This window comes from Trachurus trachurus (genome assembly GCF_905171665.1).
Source record: "Trachurus trachurus genome assembly, chromosome: 9".
Classification (NCBI taxonomy): domain Eukaryota; kingdom Metazoa; phylum Chordata; class Actinopteri; order Carangiformes; family Carangidae; genus Trachurus; species Trachurus trachurus.
Window position 1 is genome coordinate 3626992 of NC_139895.1, and position 24940 is coordinate 3651931.

The 24940-nt window shown below is 42.7% G+C and overlaps 1 protein-coding gene across 1 annotated transcript in view; it reads left to right on the forward strand.

The window, feature by feature from the left end:
• The window catches only part of ddr2l (discoidin domain receptor family, member 2, like), a 28656-nt gene extending 13842 nt beyond the window's left edge, over nt 1–14814 (forward strand). Inside the window, exons 6-20 of the mRNA XM_083978460.1 lie at nt 709–856; nt 1736–1841; nt 3277–3466; nt 4499–4745; nt 5136–5231; nt 6106–6251; nt 6408–6519; nt 7170–7286; nt 7563–7637; nt 8593–8837; nt 8915–9042; nt 10429–10626; nt 10719–10953; nt 11233–11382; nt 11671–14814. Coding sequence (XP_083834586.1) covers nt 709–856; nt 1736–1841; nt 3277–3466; nt 4499–4745; nt 5136–5231; nt 6106–6251; nt 6408–6519; nt 7170–7286; nt 7563–7637; nt 8593–8837; nt 8915–9042; nt 10429–10626; nt 10719–10953; nt 11233–11382; nt 11671–11805 — 2328 coding nt within the window. The 3' untranslated portion in view covers nt 11806–14814. The remainder of the gene's footprint in view (nt 1–708; nt 857–1735; nt 1842–3276; nt 3467–4498; nt 4746–5135; nt 5232–6105; nt 6252–6407; nt 6520–7169; nt 7287–7562; nt 7638–8592; nt 8838–8914; nt 9043–10428; nt 10627–10718; nt 10954–11232; nt 11383–11670) is intronic.
• Nucleotides 14815–24940: the final 10126 nt, after the last annotated feature.

The following is a 24940-nucleotide window of genomic DNA, read 5'->3' on the forward strand; positions in this document are numbered from 1 at the left end:
GCAGAGGCGGAGCTTTGCAAATATGGATCAGACACTGTTAGTGTTTGTTGCTCTGACTGGTTTAGTTTTAGTTTTATTTAACACAGTTTACAGCTCATGCAACCAGAGCCAAGAGTCGCTGGTTCGATTCCCAACTGTCTGTTCTGACAGCTCCTGACAGATAAAATCATATATTAGTGTATTAAAAAATTTAAACTTAAAACTGAATGTGGCCAAGAAAACTGTCTGAAGATGAAAGAGAAGAAGAGTTCTGTGACTTTATGATGTCACAACAATAGATAATAGAATAGATGGATAGATGGATGGATGGATGGATGGATGGATGGATGGATGGATGGATGGATGGATGGATGGATGGATGGATGGATGGATGGATGGATAGATAGATAGATAGATAGATAGATAGATAGATAGATAGATAGATAGATAGATAGATAGATAGATAGATAGATAGATAGATAGATAGATAGATAGAGATGGATGGATGGATGGATGGATGGATGGATGGATGGATGGATGGATGGATGGATGGATGGATGGATGGATGGATGGATGGATGGATGGATGGATGGATGGATAGATAGATAGATAGATAGATAGATAGATAGATAGATAGATAGATAGATAGATAGATAGATAGATAGATAGATAGATAGATAGATAGATAGATAGATAGATAGATAGATGATGTTTGTCGTCTGTCACCAGGTGATGGAGGGAAATATAAACGCCTACGCCTCCGTCATCAACGACCTCCATCCTCCGGTCATCACTCGCTTCGTCCGTCTGTTCCCGGTCACCATGCTATCCACCACCGTCTGCATGAGGGTGGAGCTGTACGGCTGCCCCTGGGACGGTACGACACACACACACACACACACACATACACACACACACACACACACACACACACACACACACACACACACACACACACACACACATGGACAGTTCATAGACCTCTGTATGCAAGTACAGGCCTATGCAAATTATTGTGGCTGAATTTGTCTTAATTTATGTTACTTTGTAAAAAATGTCATGTTGTCTTAGCTGTTAAAGGGACAACGAGGAGTTTTGGAAAAGCAAAGTGTTTTCTCACTACATTTATGAGCCTCCGCACCGGGAAATTCTTTGACCGGCGCAAGACGGACTCATGTTTTCATTCATCAAGAATTAAGTCAGAGGTTGGAAGACGATCACATACCGTCGTAGTTCCCACCATAAACGGAGATTCGGCAGCGTTACAAACATAAATAATAATAACAAAATAACGATAGAGACAAAACGATATATTTATAGAAAATGGGCCCATTAACAAGTGGTAACGTAGATTCATCCACATTAACGTGAGACTTTTTTATAACCAAATAGAAACTCCTTGTTGTCCCTTTAAATGTTTTTCTTTGGCAATATTTGAATTATTTCATTGCTGTTATATTGCATTGCTATTTTATATTTGTGTGTATTTGATTAGGCCTACATTCATGCACTGATCATTAAACGGACCAATCAGAGGTTAGGTACTCAGCAGTACTTGAGTAGCTTTTTCACCAAGTACTTTCTACTCTTACTCAAGTAAATGTTTGAATGGCTACTTTTTACTTTTACTTGAGTAACATTATTCTAAAGTAACTATACTCTTACTTGAGTACAATTTTTGGCTACTCTACCCACCTCTGCACACACCTGTCAATCAACCAACCAATCAGACGTTGACATGCCCCTCCCCCCCCAGATGGGCTGATCGCCTACAGCGCCCCCGAGGGTCAGCTGATGATGCCGCCCGGCTACCCCATCGCCAGCCTCAACGACTCCACGTACGACGGCGTGCACGAGAGGAGGCAAGTCTCACACACACACACACACACACACACACACACACACACACACACACACACACACACACTGTTAAGGCCCAGGGCCCAGTTGTTCAAAGGTAATCCGATCGGATTTTGGATAAAGGATTGGATCAAATCTTGAAAATGGGTTGTTCAAAACCAAAAACGGATTCTGAGATCGGATTAGATCACGTAATCCAATCTTGGTTTTGATCTGGATCAAACCCTCAGTTTGCGTTGTTCAAAACTTTTCAGTAGGATCGGGATAACTTTGATCCAAAAAAACAGGATTATTCTGATCCAGAGCCGGCCCAAAGCATAAGCGAACTAAGCACCTGCATGGGGCCCCGTGACTATTGGGGGGCCCCCAAAAGGCAAGAAACTTTAGTGCGTAACTTTTGTCGATCCTTAGAGAAACACTGCGTAATTACAAAATTTATTCAATTATTGTTGCATTTCAAATTGTTGTTGCACTTTTCCATTGCAGTATATTTAAAACCAAATATTTTAAAAAGCAGATTATGTGTTTACAGTAAATGCATTGTCTGTTGGTTTATTTTGTTACTTTTACCATAGGTGGCATTAAAGATTAAAATGTAAATCAACCCCCAGGCTGCACTTTTAGCTGAATTTGGTGCCATTTCAGAATAAAAAACATAAACCTGCCAGGATATGATGATTCATAATGACAGAGTAAAAAATGAAATAGTATTATTGGCAGTAATAGAGGGCACCAAAATAAAGATTTAGCTTAGGGCCCCATGGAGGCTTGGGCCGGCCCTGTTCTGATCCCAGCAGTATGGTGGATTCAGGAACAAAATGTGATTTAAATTAAATTCAAACTTGTCAAATAAACAATATTCATAATGTAGTATATATACATTTATTGATTTATATTTTGCACCTAATTTTAAACCACAAAATTTAATGATTAGTAAATAATGTTAACTTTTGAATATTCTACAACTGAAAAACTTTCCCCCACCTACTTTTCCCCAAACTGAATTTTAAAATTTGAAGTTTGAATTTTGAAATTTGAATTTGAAACACATGGGTAAATATTCACAATTTCACTAATGTACTGTATATTTGCTTTTTTTAAATTTATTTTAACAGCCCAACCAGATGGAGTCTGTGTTTAAAAGACATTGAAAACGGAGTGTATGTATTGTTTTCTGTGCTCTTTGTTGTTTCTTCCTTCATTGTGATGCACATCCCATCTAGAGCATCATTATCCAGATTTGGTAATCTTGAAAATTTGGATTTGGATCAGACTGATCCAATCCAACTTTGCGTTGAACAACTGGGATAAAAGTAAGACGGATTATGTGATCCTGGATAGAAGAAAAAAAAGGGATTTCAAAATCCGGATAATTTTTACACCTTTTGAACAACTGGGTGGTCCTGGTGATTGATTGACAGCTATGTGGTCCAATAGGAGGCTGTTTGGCGGGATGGGTCAGCTGACGGACGGCGTGATCGGCCTGGACGACTTCCTGCTGACGCGTCAGTACCACGTGTGGCCGGGCTACGACTACCTGGGCTGGAGGAACGACTCGCTGGGAACTCAGGGATACGTGGAGATGGAGTTTGTGTTCGACCGCCAGAGGAACTTCACCTCCATGAAGGTGTGTGGTGATGATAGGAAGATGTTTTGGTAACTCTTCAATCCATAGGCCGCTAGTTATGTGATAATGTCAAGAAACAGCCAATAAATAACAATTAATTGTGTAGTAATGTCAAGAAATGCTAATATCATACTAATGTCGAGAAGTATCGCCAAGAAATATCAATTGATTATGTAAAAATCACCCAGAAATATCAGTCAATTACAAGGACTTGGTGGAGAAAAATTCTCGCCTTTCCCAAAACATTCAAAGCACAAAAAGCATGTGTAATCTTTAGCCTTTATGAAAAACATGACTATGAACGTGACCGTTATTTCTTGACATTACTACGCAATTAATTGTTATTTATTGGCTGTTTCTTGACATCAAGTAATTAGCGGCCTGTAAATTAAAGGGTTACAGATATCTCTATTGAAATACTGATAAAAGAATATAACAAAAACGACTGGTACAGTTCACTTCTCTCAGTGCATAATTGACTGTTTCTGATCATATAAAACTGAAAAGAAAAGAATAATTGTAACAAAATCTCTAACATATCACAGTCTCAAAAATCCAAATTAACTCTAAAGCAAGACAAGAGTCAGGATAAAAGAGGGAAATACATAGTTTTAAGTGTATCATTGTGTCCAGAGGTTTGTCACTGGATGCAAAAATCTGACCCATCATTGCACTCTGTTTTTAAATCAGATGTTACACTTCCTTCAGTCTATCCCTGATAGTTTCATTTTTAGTTATTGAACTATTGTTATTTATTTGTATTACTGCTTGTCTTTGTAATTTTGCTGCCTCTTGGCCAATTCGCTTTTGAAAAAGAGATTCTATATCTCAATAAGCTTTACCTGGTTAAATAAAGGTTTTTTTTTTTAAGTGAATTTAGTGTCAGTTTAAGAAGCTTTAAGTAAAGTAACACATTAATCTATAACACAGAGTTGAGATAATTGGACAAAATTTTGTCATATAACAAATAATGAACCTCCACAGTTCTAAACTCCTCCTCCTCTCCTCCTCCTCCTCCTCTTCCTCCTCCAGGTTCACAGTAACAACATGTTCACCCGCGGCGTGAAGATCTTCTCCTCCGTGTCCTGTTGGTTTAAGCCCCGCCTCATCGCCGGCTGGGAGGCGGAGCCTGTGGCGTTCAAGACGGTTCTGGACGACAGGAACCCCAGCGCTCGCTACGTCACCGTGCCGCTCAACCGCCGCGCCGCCAAATCCCTCCGCTGCCGCTTCTACTTCGCCGACGTCTGGATGATGTTCAGCGAGGTCTCCTTCCAGTCGGGTAGTTCGCTGCTTTTATTTCAGTTCAGTTTTAGTAAGTTCAACAAGTCATGAATCAGTTTTATTTTAGTTTTTATTATTTTTATTTAGTCGTAGTTTTAGTTTTTCATGTGTTAGGAGAAAGACTCTGTGAGAACTCTGGAGATGAACTTCCAAATTTCTGGGATTTTACCCTTTTTAGTTGCATCCCATAAATCTCCCAAATTTAGTTCTTGTTTTTGTAAAAATTGTCAATTATATATTTATTTCAGGTTTCTAAATTGTTTTTTCACTGCTAGTTTTAGCTTTAGTTGTAGTTTTAGTTAAATATAAGATCCCTGATGTACACACACACATCATTAGTCTTTTAAGCAAAGCAGAAAACTAAAACTCCTTGTCGTTTGTCCCTCAGAGGACACCATACTCCCGACCCAGACGACGCTGCTGGTGACGTCTCCTCCAGCCAATGAGGAGAGAGAGAGCACTGTGACGCCCACGCCAAAGATAGGTATGACCCTTGACCTCTGACCTTGTTACAGTGGAAGGTCTTTCAGCAGCAGAGAGGAGGAGAGGCCAGGGGGCTGATGGGAAATGTGGTTTAAGTTTGGTTAGTGGAGGAATGTTGTGATGTCACAAAGCAGTCACACTAATGCTGCGTTCGAGACGACTCTCAACTCTGAATCTCCGAGTTGAAAACTCAGATTTCAAAGCGTTGGAGACGCACCACGACCAGAAGAACCAAAACATGATGGACCGGGGAAAAACGTTGCATTCAAAGTGCTTCACGTAGCTAAAAACAAAAAAAGCATTTTAAAACAATGAAACAGATCATTTAAAAGTGAAGAACAATAACAACATGAATTCACTGTGTTCAGTAACATCAGTAGGTTTCTCTGTAACTGTAGGTAAATATTCTAGATTTCATAACGTTTTAATGTATTTCGGCATTGAAAATGCATTTTAAATAATGTTTTACTGTTGACATTTGGTGTGTGACATTATACAAATGATTATCGGCGAAGTCAGGGTAGAGTTTTTTCTCAGACTTTCCCGACTCAGAGCTCCGAGGTGACAACTTTTTCAAGTAATAGGTCGGAACAATCCAAGTTCTGAGATGTTTCAAACACAGCATTAGCCCCGCCCACCACCGCCTGGACCTTCCATCCAACATCTTATAGGATTTGGCTTCTCTGAGTGTTTTATTCTGAAATCTGCTCTGTTTTTTATTGGATCGGTCAATAAGAACAGTCAGCCAATCAAAAGAGAGGCTCAGAGCCTCCTCCTCTCTTCTGATTGGCTGAAACCGTTACTAGAGCTCCAGAGAGAAGCTGAAAGAGGAGATAAAAAACTACATTGAGGTTTTCTCTCTCTCTCCTCCACAGAGGCGGTCAGTCCTTCAGCCAGTGACCAACCAGACGACGGGAACACGCCCATCCTGATTGGCTGCCTGGTGACCATCATCCTGCTGCTGGTCATCATCATCTTCCTCATCCTCTGGTGTCAGTACGTCTGCAAGGTGCTGGAGAAGGTGAGGAGAACAACTGACTGACCAAAATATACTTAGATCAATGTTTTTAAAATCACACAATAAAAGAAATAAAGCTGCACAAAATGTAAAAACACTTTCTGGTTTTGTTTTTTTCTTAGATATAATCAAACATTTCTTTCACCTTTCCTCCTCCAGGCTCCACGTCGCATCCTGGACGAGGAGATGACGGTCCGACTGTCGTCCTGCAGCGACACCATCATCCTGCAGACCCCCCCTGTGCCCCCCCGCTCAGGCCACACCTCCACAGGTACGTGGCCGTCGACAAGGGACAGACGTTCTCCAGAATTCAGGGCTGATTCATCATAATAATTATTATAATAAAAAAAATGTATTTGAGTAGAGACAGTGCATATTAATGAACATTGGTATAAAATACTGCAGTAAATATGCCGGATTATAGCCGAGCCGCTAATTTACATCCGTAGTCCCTAATAAATAAATAAATAAATAAATAAATAAATAAATAAAATACAACAGTACGCCACAAGGAATAAAAACAATAGTTAGTTAGTTAATTTATTGACACAAATCATTAAAAACATAACGTTTGGGTCCAAACAATAAACAATAAACAATATACAATAAACGATAAACAATAAACAACACAACACAACACAACACAACACAACACACACACACAAAAAGGAAAATAATAGAAAAAAAGAGGGAATTACACACTTAATATGTCCTCCCATCTCCCATCTAGTTTTCCAGCATTGTCAAACAAGCCTGTAACATAGTTAAAATCTTTTTATCTGTCTTTGTGAAGAGAGAGCTCAGCTCTGTGGAGTCATGTCCATATTTTGCACGAATGTCACTTGTGTGAGGGCACAAGAGCAAATACAATACTTCTTCTTCATGTGACTAACTCAGGCGTTGTTGTGATGTCGCCCTCAGGCTCCGCCCACACTGACCCTCACTATGAGAGAGTCTTCCTGTTGGACCCTCAGTACCAGAACCCGGCGGCGCTGAGGAACAAGCTGCCGGAGCTGTCGCAGAGCGCCGAGGCCTCAGGTACACACACACACGCACACACACACACACACACACACACACTGCCCCCTGCTGGCTCTGTCTGGTTTCTCCTCTGCTCATTGAAACTTCACTTCCTCCACAAACTTCCTGTCTTTTCTCCATTTTCTTTGCATCTTCATCCTTTTTTTCTCCTCGGTGACGATGCTCTGAACCTTCACACTCGTTCTTTTCTCCAGTGTTTCTCTCCGTTACCTCCTCTTCTTCTTCTCCTTCTTCTCCTCCTTCTTCGTCCTCCTCCTCCTCCTCTTCCTCCAGCTCTCCTCCTCGGTAACCCTCTCTATGATCTCCTCCTGCTGACTTCCTGTCACATGACGTCAGGCTGGCTGCGTGGTAAGAGCTGAAAGGTGTGACCTCATGTCTGACCAACTTTATTTATACAGCGCTTCATAATGATTACAGACTATTGATTAATAATCTATAAAGCATTCTTCCTACATTGATACTAATTAGACTTAATTAATCTCAGTGCTCCTGTTATTATGATACATCAACAAATAATCAAGTAAGTTTTGTTTCTATAGTAAATAAAGTAAATTTATGTTGCAGTTTCAAAGTGATTATTAAATTAAAACCTTTATTTTTAGTTGAATGGTTTCGTGTCAGTGTGTCCTGGTCTGCGTTTGATCAATCATCACATGATGTTGTTTTCTAAAACTACTAATTATGAACATTTAAGGTCATTTTCAGCTTCTGTCAACAGTAAATCTAAATAATATTCATAACATTGTCAAACTGTGTTCTAATGATAATCATAATTGTTAAAGGGATAGTTCAACATTTTGGCAAATTGGCCCATTGCCATAATCCCTATAGTCATAGCAGTAGGTTCGTTACCTTTAATTGTCGGTGCAAGCTATTTTTAGAACGGCGGAGCAGAGCCGCGAGCTAAATACAGAGACTGCTTGCTGAAAAACTGTCCCCGACGGGAACACGTATCAGCGGTTTTGCTTGAATTTCCCTCTAAAACAACTCTGTCTGGTAACGTTGTGTTATTATCTCATAGCGTGGTGAATGTGCAGGTCACAACTTGTCCACCAGAGCGTTGTGGAGTTGTTGGATTGTGTATTTGATGAGCTTGATGAGAGAAACCAAAAAAAATCCCATGAGCCTCCGTAGCGTAGCTCTGAGCAGCTCACAGCTCTGCTCCACCGTTCTAAAAATAGCTTGCACCGACAATTAAAGGTAACAAACCTACTGCTATGACTATAAGGATTATGGCAATGGGCCAATTTGCCAAAAATGTTGAACTATCCCTTTAATAACCTCTGGTCTTTCCGTCCGTCAGCGTGCGGAGGCGGCTACGCTGAGCCTGACGTCACCCAGTGCACACCGCACCAGTGTTTCCACAGCAACGCGCCGCACTACGCCGAGACGGACATCGTGCGGCTGCAGGGCGTCACCGGCAGCAACATGTACGCCGTGCCCGCCCTCACCGTGGACTCCCTCACCAGGAAGGACATCTCCGCCGCCGAGTTCCCACGGCAACAGCTGATCTTCAGGGAGAAGCTGGGGGAGGGGCAGTTCGGAGAGGTGAGGGGGCAGCGGAGTCAGCGAAGGCGTCGGTCAGGAGTTTGACGTGTTATTAACTTTAACCCGCTCTCCTGCAGGTCCACCTGTGTGAGGCCGAGGGACTCCCAGAATTCCTCGGGGAGGGGTCGCCGCTGCCCGACAGAGACGGACACTCGGTGCTAGTGGCAGTGAAGCAGCTGAGGGCCGACGCCACCAGTCAGGCCAGGTAACTGTGCGCTCGGGTCATTTCCTGTTTGAGATTCGTGTCAGTTGCGTCCAGGAGCTTTTTTCGCTTTTCTTTTTTTGCTGTGGTGTGCTGGGGTGTGGGCATCAAGAAAAGGGATGCAAACAAGCTTAACAAGCTGATAAAGAAGGCCCAGTCCGTTGTAGGGGTGAAGCTGAGTACCCTGGAGGAAGTCACTGAAAACAGAGTCCAAACAAAATTCCTCAGGATCACTGACAACACCACCCATCCCCTCCATAAAACACTGGACTGTCTTAAAAGTACTTTCAGTCACAGATACAGACTCCCCTGCTGCTCAAGAGAGCAATATACTGTAGACATTCATTCATACCCACTGCAATACAGCTGTACAACTCCTCAATCTGATTAATTCATTCATTCACCATAAGCATCCTGGACCCAGCACTTCTTAACGTTTTAACCTTTTACACGCATCTCTTATTCATATATTTATTTTATTTTGTGTTTTAATACACAATGTGTTTTTATGTCTTTATGTATTTTTACTCAGTGTTTGTGATCTGTGTTGTTGTCTGTATTGTCTTGCTGCTGCTCTGTGACATTTTAAATTTAACCTCGGGGATTAAATAAAGTAGTTCTATCTATCTATCTAGGAGCTGCTGTCGACCGCCACACGTCTGGTCACTGCAGCACCAGCTGTTGAACCAGCTCCACCTGTAATTAGACTAGTGCTTTGTTCCGATTTAGCGGCTAAACACATACAATTGCTGCATTTTTGTTATGGGTCGTTTGTGTTCCCATGGTAACAGTGCCAAGCTCAGTCCTAAATTGTATACAAATGTCATGTGCGAACCAACTGCTTCTCATTGGTCAGAAATCTTACCAGGAAGGAGGAGGAGGAGGTTACCCAGGAAAACCAAAAAAACATGGAATAGAGGTCTCAACGGGCTGGAAAATTAAAATCTGACCCGCGGTTGAAGCCTGGACCTGACCTGATCCGAGTAATTTGTGTATATCTTCAGACCAAACCCGACCTGAACACAGCCCCCAAAAAAAGGAAGCCTACTGGAGTCATCTTAGGTATATAGTTTTGACCCAAACGCGGCCCTAACCAGCACGCCCGGTCGTTGAGAACCATTCAACATCAGCAGCTTGTTGTGTTGGCTGCTGAGTTGATTACGTTCTCACTGCAAACGAACCAAGCTCCAGGGCTTGAATGGAAGTGAACCGAGACCAGACCACCACTTCTAAGCGATCTCGTCCCGCTTGTTTTATCCTGTATCTGAGCGTGATTGTCATGTTCACATCAGAACCAAATGAACCGATCTTTGTGGTGAAATGCTCCTTGTTTAGCTACCAAACAAGCCAGGTCTGACTACACCCTAACTGAAAATGTTTCTCCACCAGGAACGACTTCCTTAAGGAAATAAAGATCATGTCTCGATTGAACGACCCCAACATCATCCGGCTGCTGTGTGTGTGTGTGTCGTCCGACCCGCTGTGCATGGTGACCGAGTACATGGAGAACGGAGACCTCAACATGTTCCTGTCGCAGCGGGAGATCGAGAGCACATTGACCCACGCCAACAACATCCCTTCAGTCAGGTTGGTAACACACCTCTTCAGACCTGCTAACAATAAACCAAGGTGCCTACATGTGGACTGAAATCTTCTCCTCCCTCCCTTCGTGTGTCCAGTCTGTCCGACCTCCTCCACATGTCGGTGCAGATCTCGTCGGGGATGAAGTACCTGGCATCTCTGAACTTCGTGCACCGAGACCTGGCCACTAGGAACTGCCTGCTGGACCGCCGCCTCACCATCAAGATCGCCGACTTCGGGATGAGCCGGAACCTGTACAGCAGCGACTACTACCGCATCCAGGGCCGGGCGGTGCTGCCCATTCGGTGGATGGCCTGGGAGAGCATCCTACTGGTGAGGGTTTAACAGGAGACAGGGGTAAAGGCAATCAAATTGAGCTTGTTATTCTTGAGATTGGACTATCTTGGCTCCAGAAGACCCAGTTGGGGTATGATCCAGGTTTTTCAATGGAAGTCCAATTGGTCATGTTTGGTTCTTTTAGATTATAAAGTTTATCTTTCGGGTTGACAGAAACCCTGTGGACCTCGAAGACCCTTGTAGAAGCTGTTAACTTTGAAAGTTCAATCATGAAACATAATAATTAGACCTGTGGCCTTTCTATCTACTCTCCAGGGTAAGTTCACTACAGCCAGTGATGTGTGGGCGTTTGGTGTCACCCTGTGGGAGATCTTCACTCTGTGCAAGGAGCAGCCCTACAGCCTGCTGTCTGATGAACAGGTCATAGAGAACACTGGCGAGTTCTTCAGGAACCAGGGCAGACAGGTGAGCTGAAGCCAAACCACCTGCAGTATAAAGAGTTCAGAGTGTCTCTAAAAGGTCCATCTAGAGCGGGCCTAGGCAACATATTCCACAAAGGACCGTTGTGGCTGCAGGTTTTTGTTCGAGCCAACCAAGAGCACATAGTTTAACCAATCAACTGTCTGAAGTCAAGTCTGGTGTGCTGCGGCTTGGTGGGAAAGAAATCCTTCAGCCACACCGGACCTTTATGTAATAGGTTGCCCATGCCTGGTCTTGATTTTCTTGACGTTTTTCTTGATCTTTATCTCTCAGATTTTCCTGTACGCCCCTCCGCTCTGCCCACCTTCTCTCTTCGAGCTGATGATGCGTTGCTGGAGTCGGGATATCCCCAACCGACCCTCCTTCGAGGGACTTTACCAGGCCCTGAGGCCCCACGTCAACCAGTGAGCCGAAGCCGCTGGGATGTACCACTTGGGCTTTCCTTGGTGTGCATCTTTGTGCATCTTCGGACTCCTGGGAGACAACAGAACTGACACAAGAAGACTGACTGAAGACTGGTGTGAGCGGACTGGCAGCGCTGTGGTCAGAAGGTTGGTTCGGCTTTGTGGGGATCACAGCACATTTTTTGAGAGACACAATGGAGATAGGAAGAGAAAAGGCCAGTCCAGTCCAGTCAGAGGAGAAATGTTTTTAAAAGATTCAAAGTGAACAACGATTTCTAAGCTTTTCTTAAGTTTTCTTTCATTGCCAGTTTTACAGTTTCACCCATCTCTTTGACCAAAACGTCTTGTCGGACTATTTCACATATTATCTCTTCATAAAGCCAAAGGTGTCCTGAACTTAATTTTCTTCCTCTCTGGACAGACTCTTGGGTCTGGGTACTTTCTTCTGTCCCTGTGGTTTTTATTATTATTATGATTATTATTATTATTATAATTTTATTATTGTTGTTGTTGTAAAGCACTGTGTGTGTGTCTCTCAGTTATTCATGTTCATATATTAACCCACACTGGAGTTAGGGTTAGGGTCAAATTGTAGTGTAGGATTTAATTTTTTTTTTTTTTTTTTTTTTTAGATTTTTATTCTATTTTATTTTATCTTGGTTTATTGTATTTCACTTGTTTTGGTCTTTTTATTTGTGGATATGAATGTTCAGCTGAGGTTAACGTCACGGTGCCGAGAGGCTGCGTTGAAACCTGTGTGGTCCACGGACTGAAAATCAGTTGGTGGGGAACTGTGGGTAGGTTGAGAAAGAATCACAATCAAAGGCACTTTGAAATTAAAAATAACATTGTGCCTTTTATTGTTGCCAAAGAGTAACAAGGATTGCTAGTGTTAACATAATGATATTATTATAACATATACAATATTACAGCAAAAACACCTGCAAGTTGGTGCTGTTATTCAAAGTGCCTTACATCTGTAGCAAGGGTGGTGCCAGTGGGAATTGAGCCAATATTAACAACTGCTGCAATCACTGCTGCACCTTTCCTAATGCCCTCAAAGAGATTGTGTCTGCAATGTTGGACAAACAAGTCTTTATTGAAATCTGTACAGATTTTTACCGCATAGCATTCAAAAGAGTCTTGTTTACAGAGCTAATGCAGGGTGCAGATGCAGCACAGAACAAAATGAAAACAGAGCTGTGGACTTCACTGTGGTCTTCAGTAAATCTGCGGGAAAGGCAGATACAGAGAAAGAAGTGTTGATTTTGTGTCGTGATGATGGGTTTTTACATTTCAAGCCAACACTGCAACTGGATTAACGTTTCACTTGGATTTGTGACAGTGAACAGGCTCGCTAGCTCTCCAAGTTAGCAAACCTGCAAAGTGACAGTTGTGCCACGTTCACGTCATATCAGACCTACCATGACCACGTACTTGTAATTATGGTAAAACATCCAATTTGTAATAATGGCCGTCAGGGAAAGTGTAGTTTTTATATCCAACTATCCATGTAAGTCTGTTGCTTAAGGTAAGTAAATGCTGAAATGTTAGTACATTGTATCATGGCATTTTTACACCTCACGTCCAATTCTGCAAAATCAGCTGTCACCCAAGGTTATTTTAGTTTTTTCTAGTAGATGTTCTTCGCAGAAATGTTGTTGTGTCTTTCCATTTAGTTAAGTAAGCGTTCAATGTTTAAATAACTGGAATCTCCAGTCATGAGTGTGAGGAGGCAGCACAAGAAGAACCAACGTCTGCCATTAAGGTTAAATGCCAATGTGGTCGCGGTATTAGCAAGCTAGCTAACTTGAAGCACTGCCATGTTAGTCGCTAGTTTACCAACAAAACTTTGCAAGTATCAAATCAAAACCAATGTCAGCGGGGCGTTGGCATGCATGCTAACTTGTAGTGTTTGCATGTTGCTAAAATCAACACCAACATGAGCCATACGTTAGCAAGCTAGCTGCCTTGAAGGGCTAGCAAGTTATCACCAAGTTCACCAAAGTATTTTCATCACCAGTGCCTCTAGTGCTACATATTTTCGCAATGTGTCAATTACACTATGTTGTCAACATCTTCTCATGTGTTAATGTGGTAAACACATTTTCATTTTTTATATTTCTTCACTTTACGTCCCACTCTGTTTCTGTGTTAGGCTCTCAGCTAGCGCAGAACATGTTAAACAGTATTTTTTTAATCGAATTGTTCATTTTGTCTGAAAAACGGACATCGCAAACCAACATCATCACCTTCACATAGAGAGGGAGGAAGTGCAAACATGTTCAGTTTGATCATCTTTGAGTGTTTTTATGTTGTTACAGTAGTGTTTTGTTACGTGTACTGTATCTTCTACGAGTGTTTGATGATGAGCGTGTGTGTTTAAGAAACGACTTGTGAATGAGTGTTTTCAACATTCCTTTGAGCACTGGGAGCGAGTTGGGATTATAGTGGTTGACCAGAGTTGCTCTGTTGTGCCAAATTATGTGATTAAACGGGAGAGAACGGATTTTTGTTTGTTTTAAGACGAGAGGAAAAAAAGTGCTGGAAGTAAGGAAACCACTAAACTCAATCTCCCAGAGTCCTCTGCTACAGTGAGCCTGTGTATTTTGTTCTGGTTGCATAATTAGAGAGATAGACAAGTCTTTTAGTTTGATAGTGTACAGTATGTGATCTATAATATCTCAGTGTGTGAATGCAGATTAGGTGTGATAATTGATTATCTATCAGAATTTAAAGTAGCTATTTCTCTGATTATTTCTATTCTGGAAAGGTGTTGGGATTTTTTGTTTTTTCTTGTGGTTTTTCAGCAGCTTTGAATCTTTGTTTGTTTTCCTGCTGTTTTCTCCGGTTTCTCATCCACACTGTCTCAGACATATATATTGTACATAGGCTCGTAGCTGTGTATATTAATATATTGGGAGGTGGGAACTTTGTGTTCATTTGTCCCAAGTCATTTTCATTTTCTGTACCCTCTCATGTCTCCGTTTGTTTTTCTTAATAATAAACAGTAAATCTTGTCAAACAGAGGAGATGACACTGTGTCTGTTTGGAACATAGTTCGTATTTATGTAGAACACATCCTCAGCTCCAGTCTGGTCCACATCTGTGTCCACATCTGGGCAGATTCCAGGTGATACTGTATCTTTCAATCTTCACAAACCACCTGTAGATCTTGTCTGTGTGTTCCAGTATTGGTCCAGATGTAGAAGTAACACCTAACATATAGGCCCTGGAACACATGCACTGCAAAAAGTCACAGTGTTTGCAAAATGTTTCCAGAACCAGTGTTTGCAAAATGGTACCAGAACAAGGACCAGGTGCGGGATCGGAACCAAAACTGATCTGGACCCAACGTGTACCAGGACTGTAATCGGGACCCTGGTCTGGGAACACATCGGGATCCCCCAGTCAGAGCGGGACAACAGCCGGAAGAAAGGGAAGTCTGGGGCTCACTGGTGGATCTGCTGCCCCCAAGACCTGACAGATGGATGGATGGAGACCAGCCAGTGTCAACAACATTGTGTAGTCAAGGTAACGTGATAGATAGTCCATGGGCCAGACCAGATTTTGGTACCACTCAGAGTGGCAAAGTCTAGTAACATTTTTTGAAAAGGTACATGTCCATAGATGATATTTTGGTATGATAACCCATCCTAAGTGGTAGCTTTTTGACAGTTATCAGCTCATAAAGTTATCAACCCCCTGCAAAAAATAGGCCTCTAAACGCAGGGGGCATATCTTGTTTTGTGCTCATTTTCAGACCTTTACTCATATGTTATGAGGCCATGTTTGGTAGCATTTTAAAGTGTACAATCCCAGCTTTCATTTAGACCTAGTTTTGGGCCTATCTACAAAATATAAAGGTCACATGGTCAAAGGTCAATCTGTCTCAACAACTATTTTTCCACTATTTTCGCCTAAACTGTAGTCTTTCTTTTAACACTGTGAAATGTAGGAACAGCACTGACACAAATAACAAAAACTGAAATACTCACAGGACTGTAACAATTCAGGAAATGCATAATCTTCCCATAATTTCCTACTATGAGGGATGATTATGGGTCTTAAAGTGGAACATGGGCCCAGGCGAGAATTGTCAATAACTGCTAATTCCTCTGTATTTCTCAAAGAGTTTTTATGTTTTCTATACATCTTTGTCCTAGTTATAATCATCATCATCATTATAGTCCAGAGTGAAGGCAACTTCTTCATCCTCCTCCACCCTCTGATTTGTTCATTTGTTCATTTCTGTACACTCGAGATTGTTAGTGAGGACAGGGGCATGTCCAGAGTATTTTCTGGTGGGGGGCACATGGGGTAGCAACAGTGAATCCGGGGGCGTGGGGGGGTGGGCACCCAAGTAACACCCAAGTAACAAAAATGAAGGCTACCACTGATCGCTCTCTTCAATATTTATATTGTACAGTTACACACTATTTATAGTATGTCTTGTAGCATTAATGCCTATGACCTTTTCATTTTCCGTTGGCAGTGTCAACATTAAGATTATAATCAATCAATTACTAATCAACTCTATGTTATTAAAGGTGTACAGAAATGGGCGTTTGTCCTGTTTGTCGCGCCGAGTTGTCACAAGCTGCAACACGAGTTTACCCGAGTAAGGAAAACGAATTTGATTGGTCTTTATGGAGCGGACGGGATATTCAAAGCTTGGGGCGAGACTGAGCTCCGTGTGTGTGTATGTGTCAGACGTTTGACTGATGATGGATCCAATATCAGTGTCTGATGAATCGTGTACACGCTGACGTATAATCCGTGCGCCTGAATTATCCAATGCGGAAAAAAAATATCACACTTTCATCCCGGATTTACTCAAAAATAGAATTTTGCACAAAGTTTGGCCTACATCGTCTGATAGATGAGTTCTTACACTAATTTTATGACCCAGAGTGGGCTCAAATTCAATTTTCTTTTCTGTACACCTTTAACAAAAAGCTGAATAAGCAACATAAATTCTCAGTGAACAATATCTTATACTCTTACCCAGTAGTTAGAGCTCAGCTCTGGAGAATAAACATCTCAGTGTTTTGTGTAACAGTCAACATACAGAATAACCAGAACAAGTATTTCTCAAATATTGAAATTGACAACAATAACAATCTTACACCATTTTCTTTATTTAGTAGACAGAACACTGGGAAGTTTGCTGTATAGCCTACAACGTTTATTAGCGGCCTTAGGGCCGAATCTACTAAGATCCCAGATAAGGGGCGCTAAACTGCATGCTCGTAGTACAATTTTGCGTGTTTGGTTAGCGCAAGCAAAATAGGCGATCTACTAAGAGTAACCCGCTAAATGACGACACGCACAAACCGCAGTATTTAAATGGGGGTTTCCATGGAGAGTGTGGACAGAGATCTGGATGGCCACAAACGCAGAATGAAAATTTGATCTGATGGATTAATAGAGGGACAAATAAACATATTGTCGAGCTGCAGCAGAAGAAACAAGGGAGATTATATGTGATTGGTAAAACAAGAAGAGAACAGATGAAGTACAGAGAAGATGAAGAGAAAGGCAAAGAACAAAAGAAAAATGTGGTTCATCATAAAACCTCTGCAAACGAGGAAGAACTGCTGTGATCAGTGTTGGGCAGCAGGTGTCAACTCGGGTCTAAACGCCCTGACCAGAGGGATGCGTGTGCTAGATAAATCTATTTGCATCTACTCCTCCCAATATTTTGCACATTCTGGCAGAAACGCCCATATTTGCATATTCATTGAGGCAAACACGCTAAATGGATTGCACGTGCAATTTTGACCATTTGAGAGATGCAATCCTCGGTGCGCCCGCTTAGTAGATCAGCTTCAGCATGTGTTTGCGTGTGCAATCAAGTTTGCGGTTTTATACACACAAACCTTTAGTAGATCTGGCCCTATGGTCAGAAATGAGTGGGTCTGTACACTGAACATAGGAGTGGTTAAGAGCGTTTCACAGTGATTGACCAGGAGTCATTGACCATTTATGGGCACCTGACCCCCACAAGGGGGGCAGGTGCCCCTCCATGCCGCCATGGCAGACCCGCCCCTGGGTGAGGCAGGAGAAGTCTGGAAGCCTACAGGTCTTTGTATGTGGTTGAAGGGTCTGACGGTGCTGAGTCCAGGCCAAATTTACCCCCAGGGGACAGTAAAGTATATATCTACAGTATCTAACTATCTATCTATCAACCGGGAGTTGTTGTGGGTGTGGTTGTGTTGGTCACTGTAGCATGTACAGCAACTCCAAAGCTGATCCCACAAGAGTTCAATTGGGTTGAGGTCTGGACGCCAATCAGGTACCAGTCATACACCTGTGACTGACACACACATGGCAGCACTTGGAGCTCAGTACAAGAGTGAATAGGCTACCCACGGGAGGATATTGCAGGGGATTTTGGCGTTTTTGGGAGGCACTACCCACTCATCCTGGCATCCCAGCTCTTCTTAAAGAATTAACTTCAACCTGTGTGCTTGATTCCGTTCCATCTAGCTTCATCAATAACTGTCTCTCCATCATCACTCCTCTCATCACTTCAATTATCAACACCTCCCTCACCTCGGGTTTTCTCCCTTCTTTAATGAAGCTGTTGTCACCCCCATCCTGAAGAAACCTGGTCTCAGTCCCAACATCATGAACAATTTCTGGTCAATTTCAAACCTTCCATTTTTCTCTAAAATACGTGAACGTGTCATTTATGCCCAACTGAAAGCCCATCTCAGCTAACAACCTATTTGGAGTCTCAATTTGGATTCCATAGACAATACAGACAGCTCTTTAAAATCACCAATGACATCCTCCTCGCCTCAGACTCCGACCACCTCACCATCCTCATCCTTCTCGACCTCACCGCAGCCTTGGACACCATCAGTCACTCCATCCTCCTCTCCTGTCTTTCCTCCACCCTAAACATCACTGGAACTGCACTCTCTTGAATTCAGTCATATCTGCTCCTCCACTGTCCCCCTGTCCCAAGGTGTCGCCCAAGGTTCGGGGCTTGGTCCCCTCCTCTTCATCCTGTACTAACATCATCCATCGTCAAGGTCTCCAGTTTCACTGTTGCGCCAATGACATCCAGCTTTACATTTCTACAAAATCCATCACTACTACCAGCCACACCACTCTCATCTCCTGCCTCAATAATATTAAATCATGAATGCAACACAACTTTCTGAAACTTAACTATGACAAATCAGATATTCTTCATTGATCCCAAATCTCTCACTAAATCTACAGACAACTTCACCCTTTCCATTGACAATATCTCCCTAACTCCCTCCTCCCACATCCATAACGTTGGAATTTCCTTTGACAGCACCCTCTCCTATGATCGTTACATCGCTCAGATAGCCCGGACTGCCTTCTTTCACTTATTGTCTGATTTCGTCCCTCCCTTCGTCCTAACCCTCTCTGCTGCTGAAACCTTTATACGCCTTCGTCACCACCAGACTTGATTACTGCAACAGCATCTTTTATGGTCTCTCATCCAGAACCTTCAATAAACTCCAGTATATCCAGAATTCTGCTGCCTACCTGCTCACTCATACTTGTCCCCATGACCACATCACCCCCGTCCTCCAAAACCTTCACTGGCATCCTGTTTCTTACCGTATACAGTTTCGATGCCAACCTCCTGTACTACCCCCCATGACCAAGCATTGGACCTGGGACGACAGAGCCTTCAGCATTGCTGCCCCCTCCCTCTGGAACTCTCTCCCCAAATCCATTTGCAACTGTACCGACCTGTCCACCTTTGAGACCCTTATCAAAGTCTTCAAAATAAAATGTATTATTATTATTAGCTATTTAGCTGTGATACTCAATCCCAGTCCAACCTTGTCATAAAGGTGACTAATCAGGCTTTCCAACAATAATTGCTTGAATTTATATAGGCCTATCGCTTTTTGGCACTCAAAGCACTTTTACACAGTAATGGTGGTGGTAAGCTACAATTGTAGCCACAGCTGTCCTGGGGCAGACTGACAGATGTGTGGCTGCCAATGTGCACCAACAGCCCCCCTGACCACCACCAAACATGCATACACATCACACGAGGCAAGGTGGATAAGATATCTACGTTACGACAGCGACTGGGATGGGGTGGGATTCGAATCTCTGGTTATTGGACGACCCACTCCACCTCCTTAGCCACTGTCATCCCAATATAAAATACAACACTAACTGTATGTGAAATGATTGACTGAAATAACTTTTTCAAAATTTTTTGGGAGTTGTTTATATTTAGACATGCTTGTGTCAGAAACTTTGGTCTTGTTTTTGTACTGTGCGTACTGCGTAGCTATATGTTATTAATTGAAAACCCCAATAAAAAGACTATGAAGGGGAATGTGAGAGCCAAGAAAGAGTTATAGAGAGTTTATGTTCTATTCTGTTACATTGTAATAAGGCTTTTCTCAAGTTATAATGTCTCTAAATTATTTTGTGGTGCTGAAAAGATGAAGCAGCAGCTGTAGGGTGGACACAGAGCATTCCATGCCAGTAACCACTGGCGGCCATTTTTTTAAATGGCTGCCACAGTCATCAGAATTAAAATTTGCAGTGGCCCAATATCCAGATTCATTCAGCAATCAGTGTACCAAATTTGATGCTTTTATCACAAAATGAACAATTGTCTAGCTATGCCGTCCCACTATAAGGTTAATTGAGCCACCTAGAAAGTATGAACAAAGTTAGCTAAGCAAATAAATTACATCATACTGTATCTGATGGAGGCAATCCCAATATGTATTAAAAACAGATATGTCTAGAAAAGGCTATTTATAACTAATCTATCAATTATTATTTAAAGAGCTAGGACGCTCAAACCTACAAAGCTACATACTTTGGACTGGTGATGATGATGATTAGGGTAAAGATGTACAGTAGAGAGTAAAAAGTGCACGAAAATGTGCAAACTGCAAACATGCACAAATCAGAGGGTGGAGGAGGATGAAGAAGTTGCCTTCACTCTGGACTATAATGATGATGATGATGATTATAACTAGGACAAAGATGTATAGAAAACATAAAAACTCTTTGAGAAATACAGAGGAATTAGCAGTTATTGACAATTCTCGCCTGGGCCCATGTTCCACTTTAAGACCCATAATCATCCCTCATAGTAGGAAATTATGGGAAGATTATGCATTTCCTGAATTGTTACAGTCCTGTGAGTATTTCAGTTTTTGTTATTTGTGTCAGTGCTGTTCCTACATTTCACAGTGTTAAAAGAAAGACTACAGTTTAGGCGAAAATAGTGGAAAAATAGTTGTTGAGACAGATTGACCTTTGACCATGTGACCTTTATATTTTGTAGATAGGCCCAAAACTAGGTCTAAATGAAAGCTGGGATTGTACACTTTAAAATGCTACCAAACATGGCCTCATAACATATGAGTAAAGGTCTGAAAATGAGCACAAAACAAGATATGCCCCCTGCGTTTAGAGGCCTATTTTTTACAGGGGGTTGATAACTTTATGAGCTGATAACTGTCAAAAAGCTACCACTTAGGATGGGTTATCATACCAAAATATCATCTATGGACATGTACCTTTTCAAAAAATGTTACTAGACTTTGCCACTCTGAGTGGTACCAAAAAGTCAAATTTTGGCCTCTGGCCCATGGACTAAGAGTAGAATACAATAGAATGCCTTTATTGTGCCATAGGGAAATTCGTTTTCACACGCTGTCACTGAGCAACATAAATACATAATTTTTCTGGTCAATCCGGTCCTACTTACGATTCCAGTCCCAGCTCCGGTACTGGTTCCACTTCTGGTCCAAGTACTGGTACCGTTCACAGAGTCTTTAGGGGTCGGCATGGAACTGGGTGTCTCCACACTGTGTCCCCAGTCTGGTCCCTCACTTTATTGTGTCCTCAGAAACATTTTTTATTTTTGGGGGGGTGACTTGGCCAACGAACCGAGGGAACAGTCCGCAGACACAATAAACTGCACTGTTCTGGGGCCTTTAGTTGTTCTTAATTCTTCTTGACTTGACTTTCTTGACTCTTGACCTTCTGTTGCCTTGTGACGTTTTGTCAAACTGATGAGGCTGATTTTTGAATTTGAGTTGAGCCCTCAGGGCCACCGTAGCCTCCTGTTCCAGCTGTTTGATCAGGTACAGGCCCTGTCCCATTTCTCCACACTTGCCTGAGTGCACTTGGTTACGCACACAGTTTGCATAGTGTGCAAGGCAAGCATGCATTAAGTGGCCAAGTGCGGGGATATTTAAAAGCAATCGGGACAAACTTGACAAGTGCAGCCTGTCACCGAAGTGCCATTGTGCTCACTAGCACAACTTCGACACACACACGCACACACCACAGCAACAGTTTCAATAAACAGTGCTGCTGGATCACAGTCTCATCTATTCTACTCCAAAAGTGTCTCTATGCGCATAGTTACGTGATAACAGGTCAAAAATGATCAGATGTAAAAGTAAACAAAGCCTAAAGACATCAAAACTGAAATTGAAAAATATGACATAAAAGTATAAAATATATTAGATTATAAGATAGAAAGTCAAATTCATTTCATTGAAATTTATTCAGACTTCACCGCAGACTACACCAGCTGGTGCATTGTGGAATTTATACTTGGCCATACCGCTCCGATGCGGTCTTACCGTCAGTGTGGATGAAGTGCAAATCAAGGGCGCCGCTGCACTTTTGGTCGTTGGAGAAATGGGACACACTTAGTGCGCAGCAGCAGCAGCAGCAGTTTGTGTAGTTATGTGTTGTGTCAGCAGAGGGCAGCAGTGAGTCAGAAACCTCGGCATCACTGCAGGTATCTACTGTAACTGGTTCTTCAGAGACTTTGACTCTTTGATTCGGTTTAAACTGAAAGTTTTTCCTTCTGTTTTTACTGAAGCATCAACTCTTTAAGATCTCAGGAAACTGAACAGTGTGAATTCTGTTTTAAAGTTGTTGTTTTTTTCCCTCCTCACTTCAGTTTAGCAACAGGGTGCACACACGGTGGGCAGGAATGTTTCTGCTGCCATGACAACGGGTGATAAAAGCCAGCCTCAAAACTTTACAGCTATTAAATAAATAGGGATACAGTACTGTAGGTTCATAACATTTCCATCCACTAGGGGCAGAGGAGCGGTTGGAGACCTCAGCTCCTCTCAGCTCCGTTTGGGTTTAATGATGCAGAGATGTGAGAAACTCGCTCCCGGCCACACCGACTGTGGAGGCAAAGCTAAATTTGACAGACAAAGAAACCAAAAGCAGAGGGTTGTTTGCAGACGTGGGGCTCGGTGACCACAGCTTTCATAAGGGCCGTGGTTCAGCAGGAGCTCGGGGGCCAAAGGCGGCGTCATGAGGGATAAACGATGGAGCAGGTTGAGACTGATTAAACAGCAGCAGGAAGCAGCTCCAGGTGTGAAGGAGAAATGGCTTCCTGGTCAGAAATAAGCAGAACGAGTCATTTTGGACATAAATAAAAAAAGTTTTACGCAACCCAGAGAGCGAGGTGACAACAAACAGCTTTTATAACAGTGCAGTGTGATGGTGGAGCAGCAGCTGCCAAACCAACCTGGCTGCCGTGGTTGGTGTTGTCCTCCTGAATGTGAGAGAACATTTGGTCACAGTGAAGATTATTTTTGTCTCCTCGCTGTGAGAACGGTCACGTCCACAAACACACAGACACAATCTGAGGAGACGGAGAGTTAAAGTTCAGATAACACATGTTTATCTGGCTTCTTAATTTAAATCCAGCATGAATGAGCTCCATAAAGGTAGATGTTTGTATTAAAGCAGAAGTGAGTGATATATTTGTGTTAATATAAGTCTTAAATAGTTATATCTTCCGACAGCAATCACTTACATAGAGTGTTTGGTCTGAAACACGGGTCTGTCAGTCCCTCTGCTCTGCTCTGAGCCCAGGAGAAAACATTTATCGTATCCTACAGTTTTTATCCAATGAGGAGAGAGAACGGCATGCAGGGCTGTGTGTGCAGCCAAGGAACGCCGTGAATGTGGTGACGTAGCGACAAGGACTGTTATGGTGCGTTCAAGGAAACTCGTATTTTTCCGACCGTGAAGTCGTACCAGTTTACGGAAGCGCATTGCATTCACTTGATAAAATAAAATTTAGACACCTTATCTCGTAATTACGAGATCTTTTCTCGTAATTACGAGATCCTGATGTCGTAATTACGAGATCTTTTCTCGTAATTACGAGATCCTGATGTCGTAATTACGAGATCTTTTCTCGTAATTATGAGATCCTGATCTCGTAATTATGAGATAAAGAAAAAGGAATGTCTATAAGTCCGCTCTTGTCTCTATCAGAATTAACTGTCCGTGGTAGTACAGTGGATAGAGCAGTTACCTCTCACACGGGAGACTGAGGATCGAGTCCCGTGGTGGGGTTTATCATTTGCATGATGTTTTTTAATTCGGAATTAATTATTCTGAATTAAATAGTTTGGAATCAAAATATTCTCCTTCGAGTTTACATGGAAATAATAATTCAGAATTGGGGTTAACATGGAAAACACATTAAATCGCCTTTATTTAATTCTGCTTAACGTCTGGGGGTCGGGAAGCGTTCTGATTGGACAGGGGGTACACGTGTTACGTGTTTACGTCTACCGGAAGAAAACAAACTCCATTCTCAGTGTGTGAAGTGAACTGAGCTGCAGCCGCTCCGCTGCTCCTGAACGTAACAACTTAGAAGCAGAAAGTTTCTCCTCTTAACTGCCAGGATGGCCTTCCCTGGGTGGGGAAGGCGAAGCTCACTGATCGCCTCCCCCGCCTGGCCGCCCCCAGCGGCGGCGGTGCCGGGCTCACACACCCTCACTGCCAGGATCGCCTTCCCCGGGTGTGAGCCCGGCCGCCGCCGCGTGGATCCTGGCAGTGAGCTTCGCCTTCCCGTCCGGAGCAGCAGCAGCAGCAGCAGCAGCAGCGGCGGCTGGGCACCGGGGTCTGTGGAGCGGGTTCATGAAGCCTGGTTGTCCCGACATGACTCAACTCACAACACTGTAAAGTTATGTTGTGTGTCTTGTAGCCGAAAAGTAGGCTACAAGACACACAACATAACGTGACAGCCGCAGTGTTGTGAGTGAGTCATGTCGGGACAACCAGGCTTCATGAACCCGCTCCACAGACCCCGGTGCCCGGCCGCCACTAGA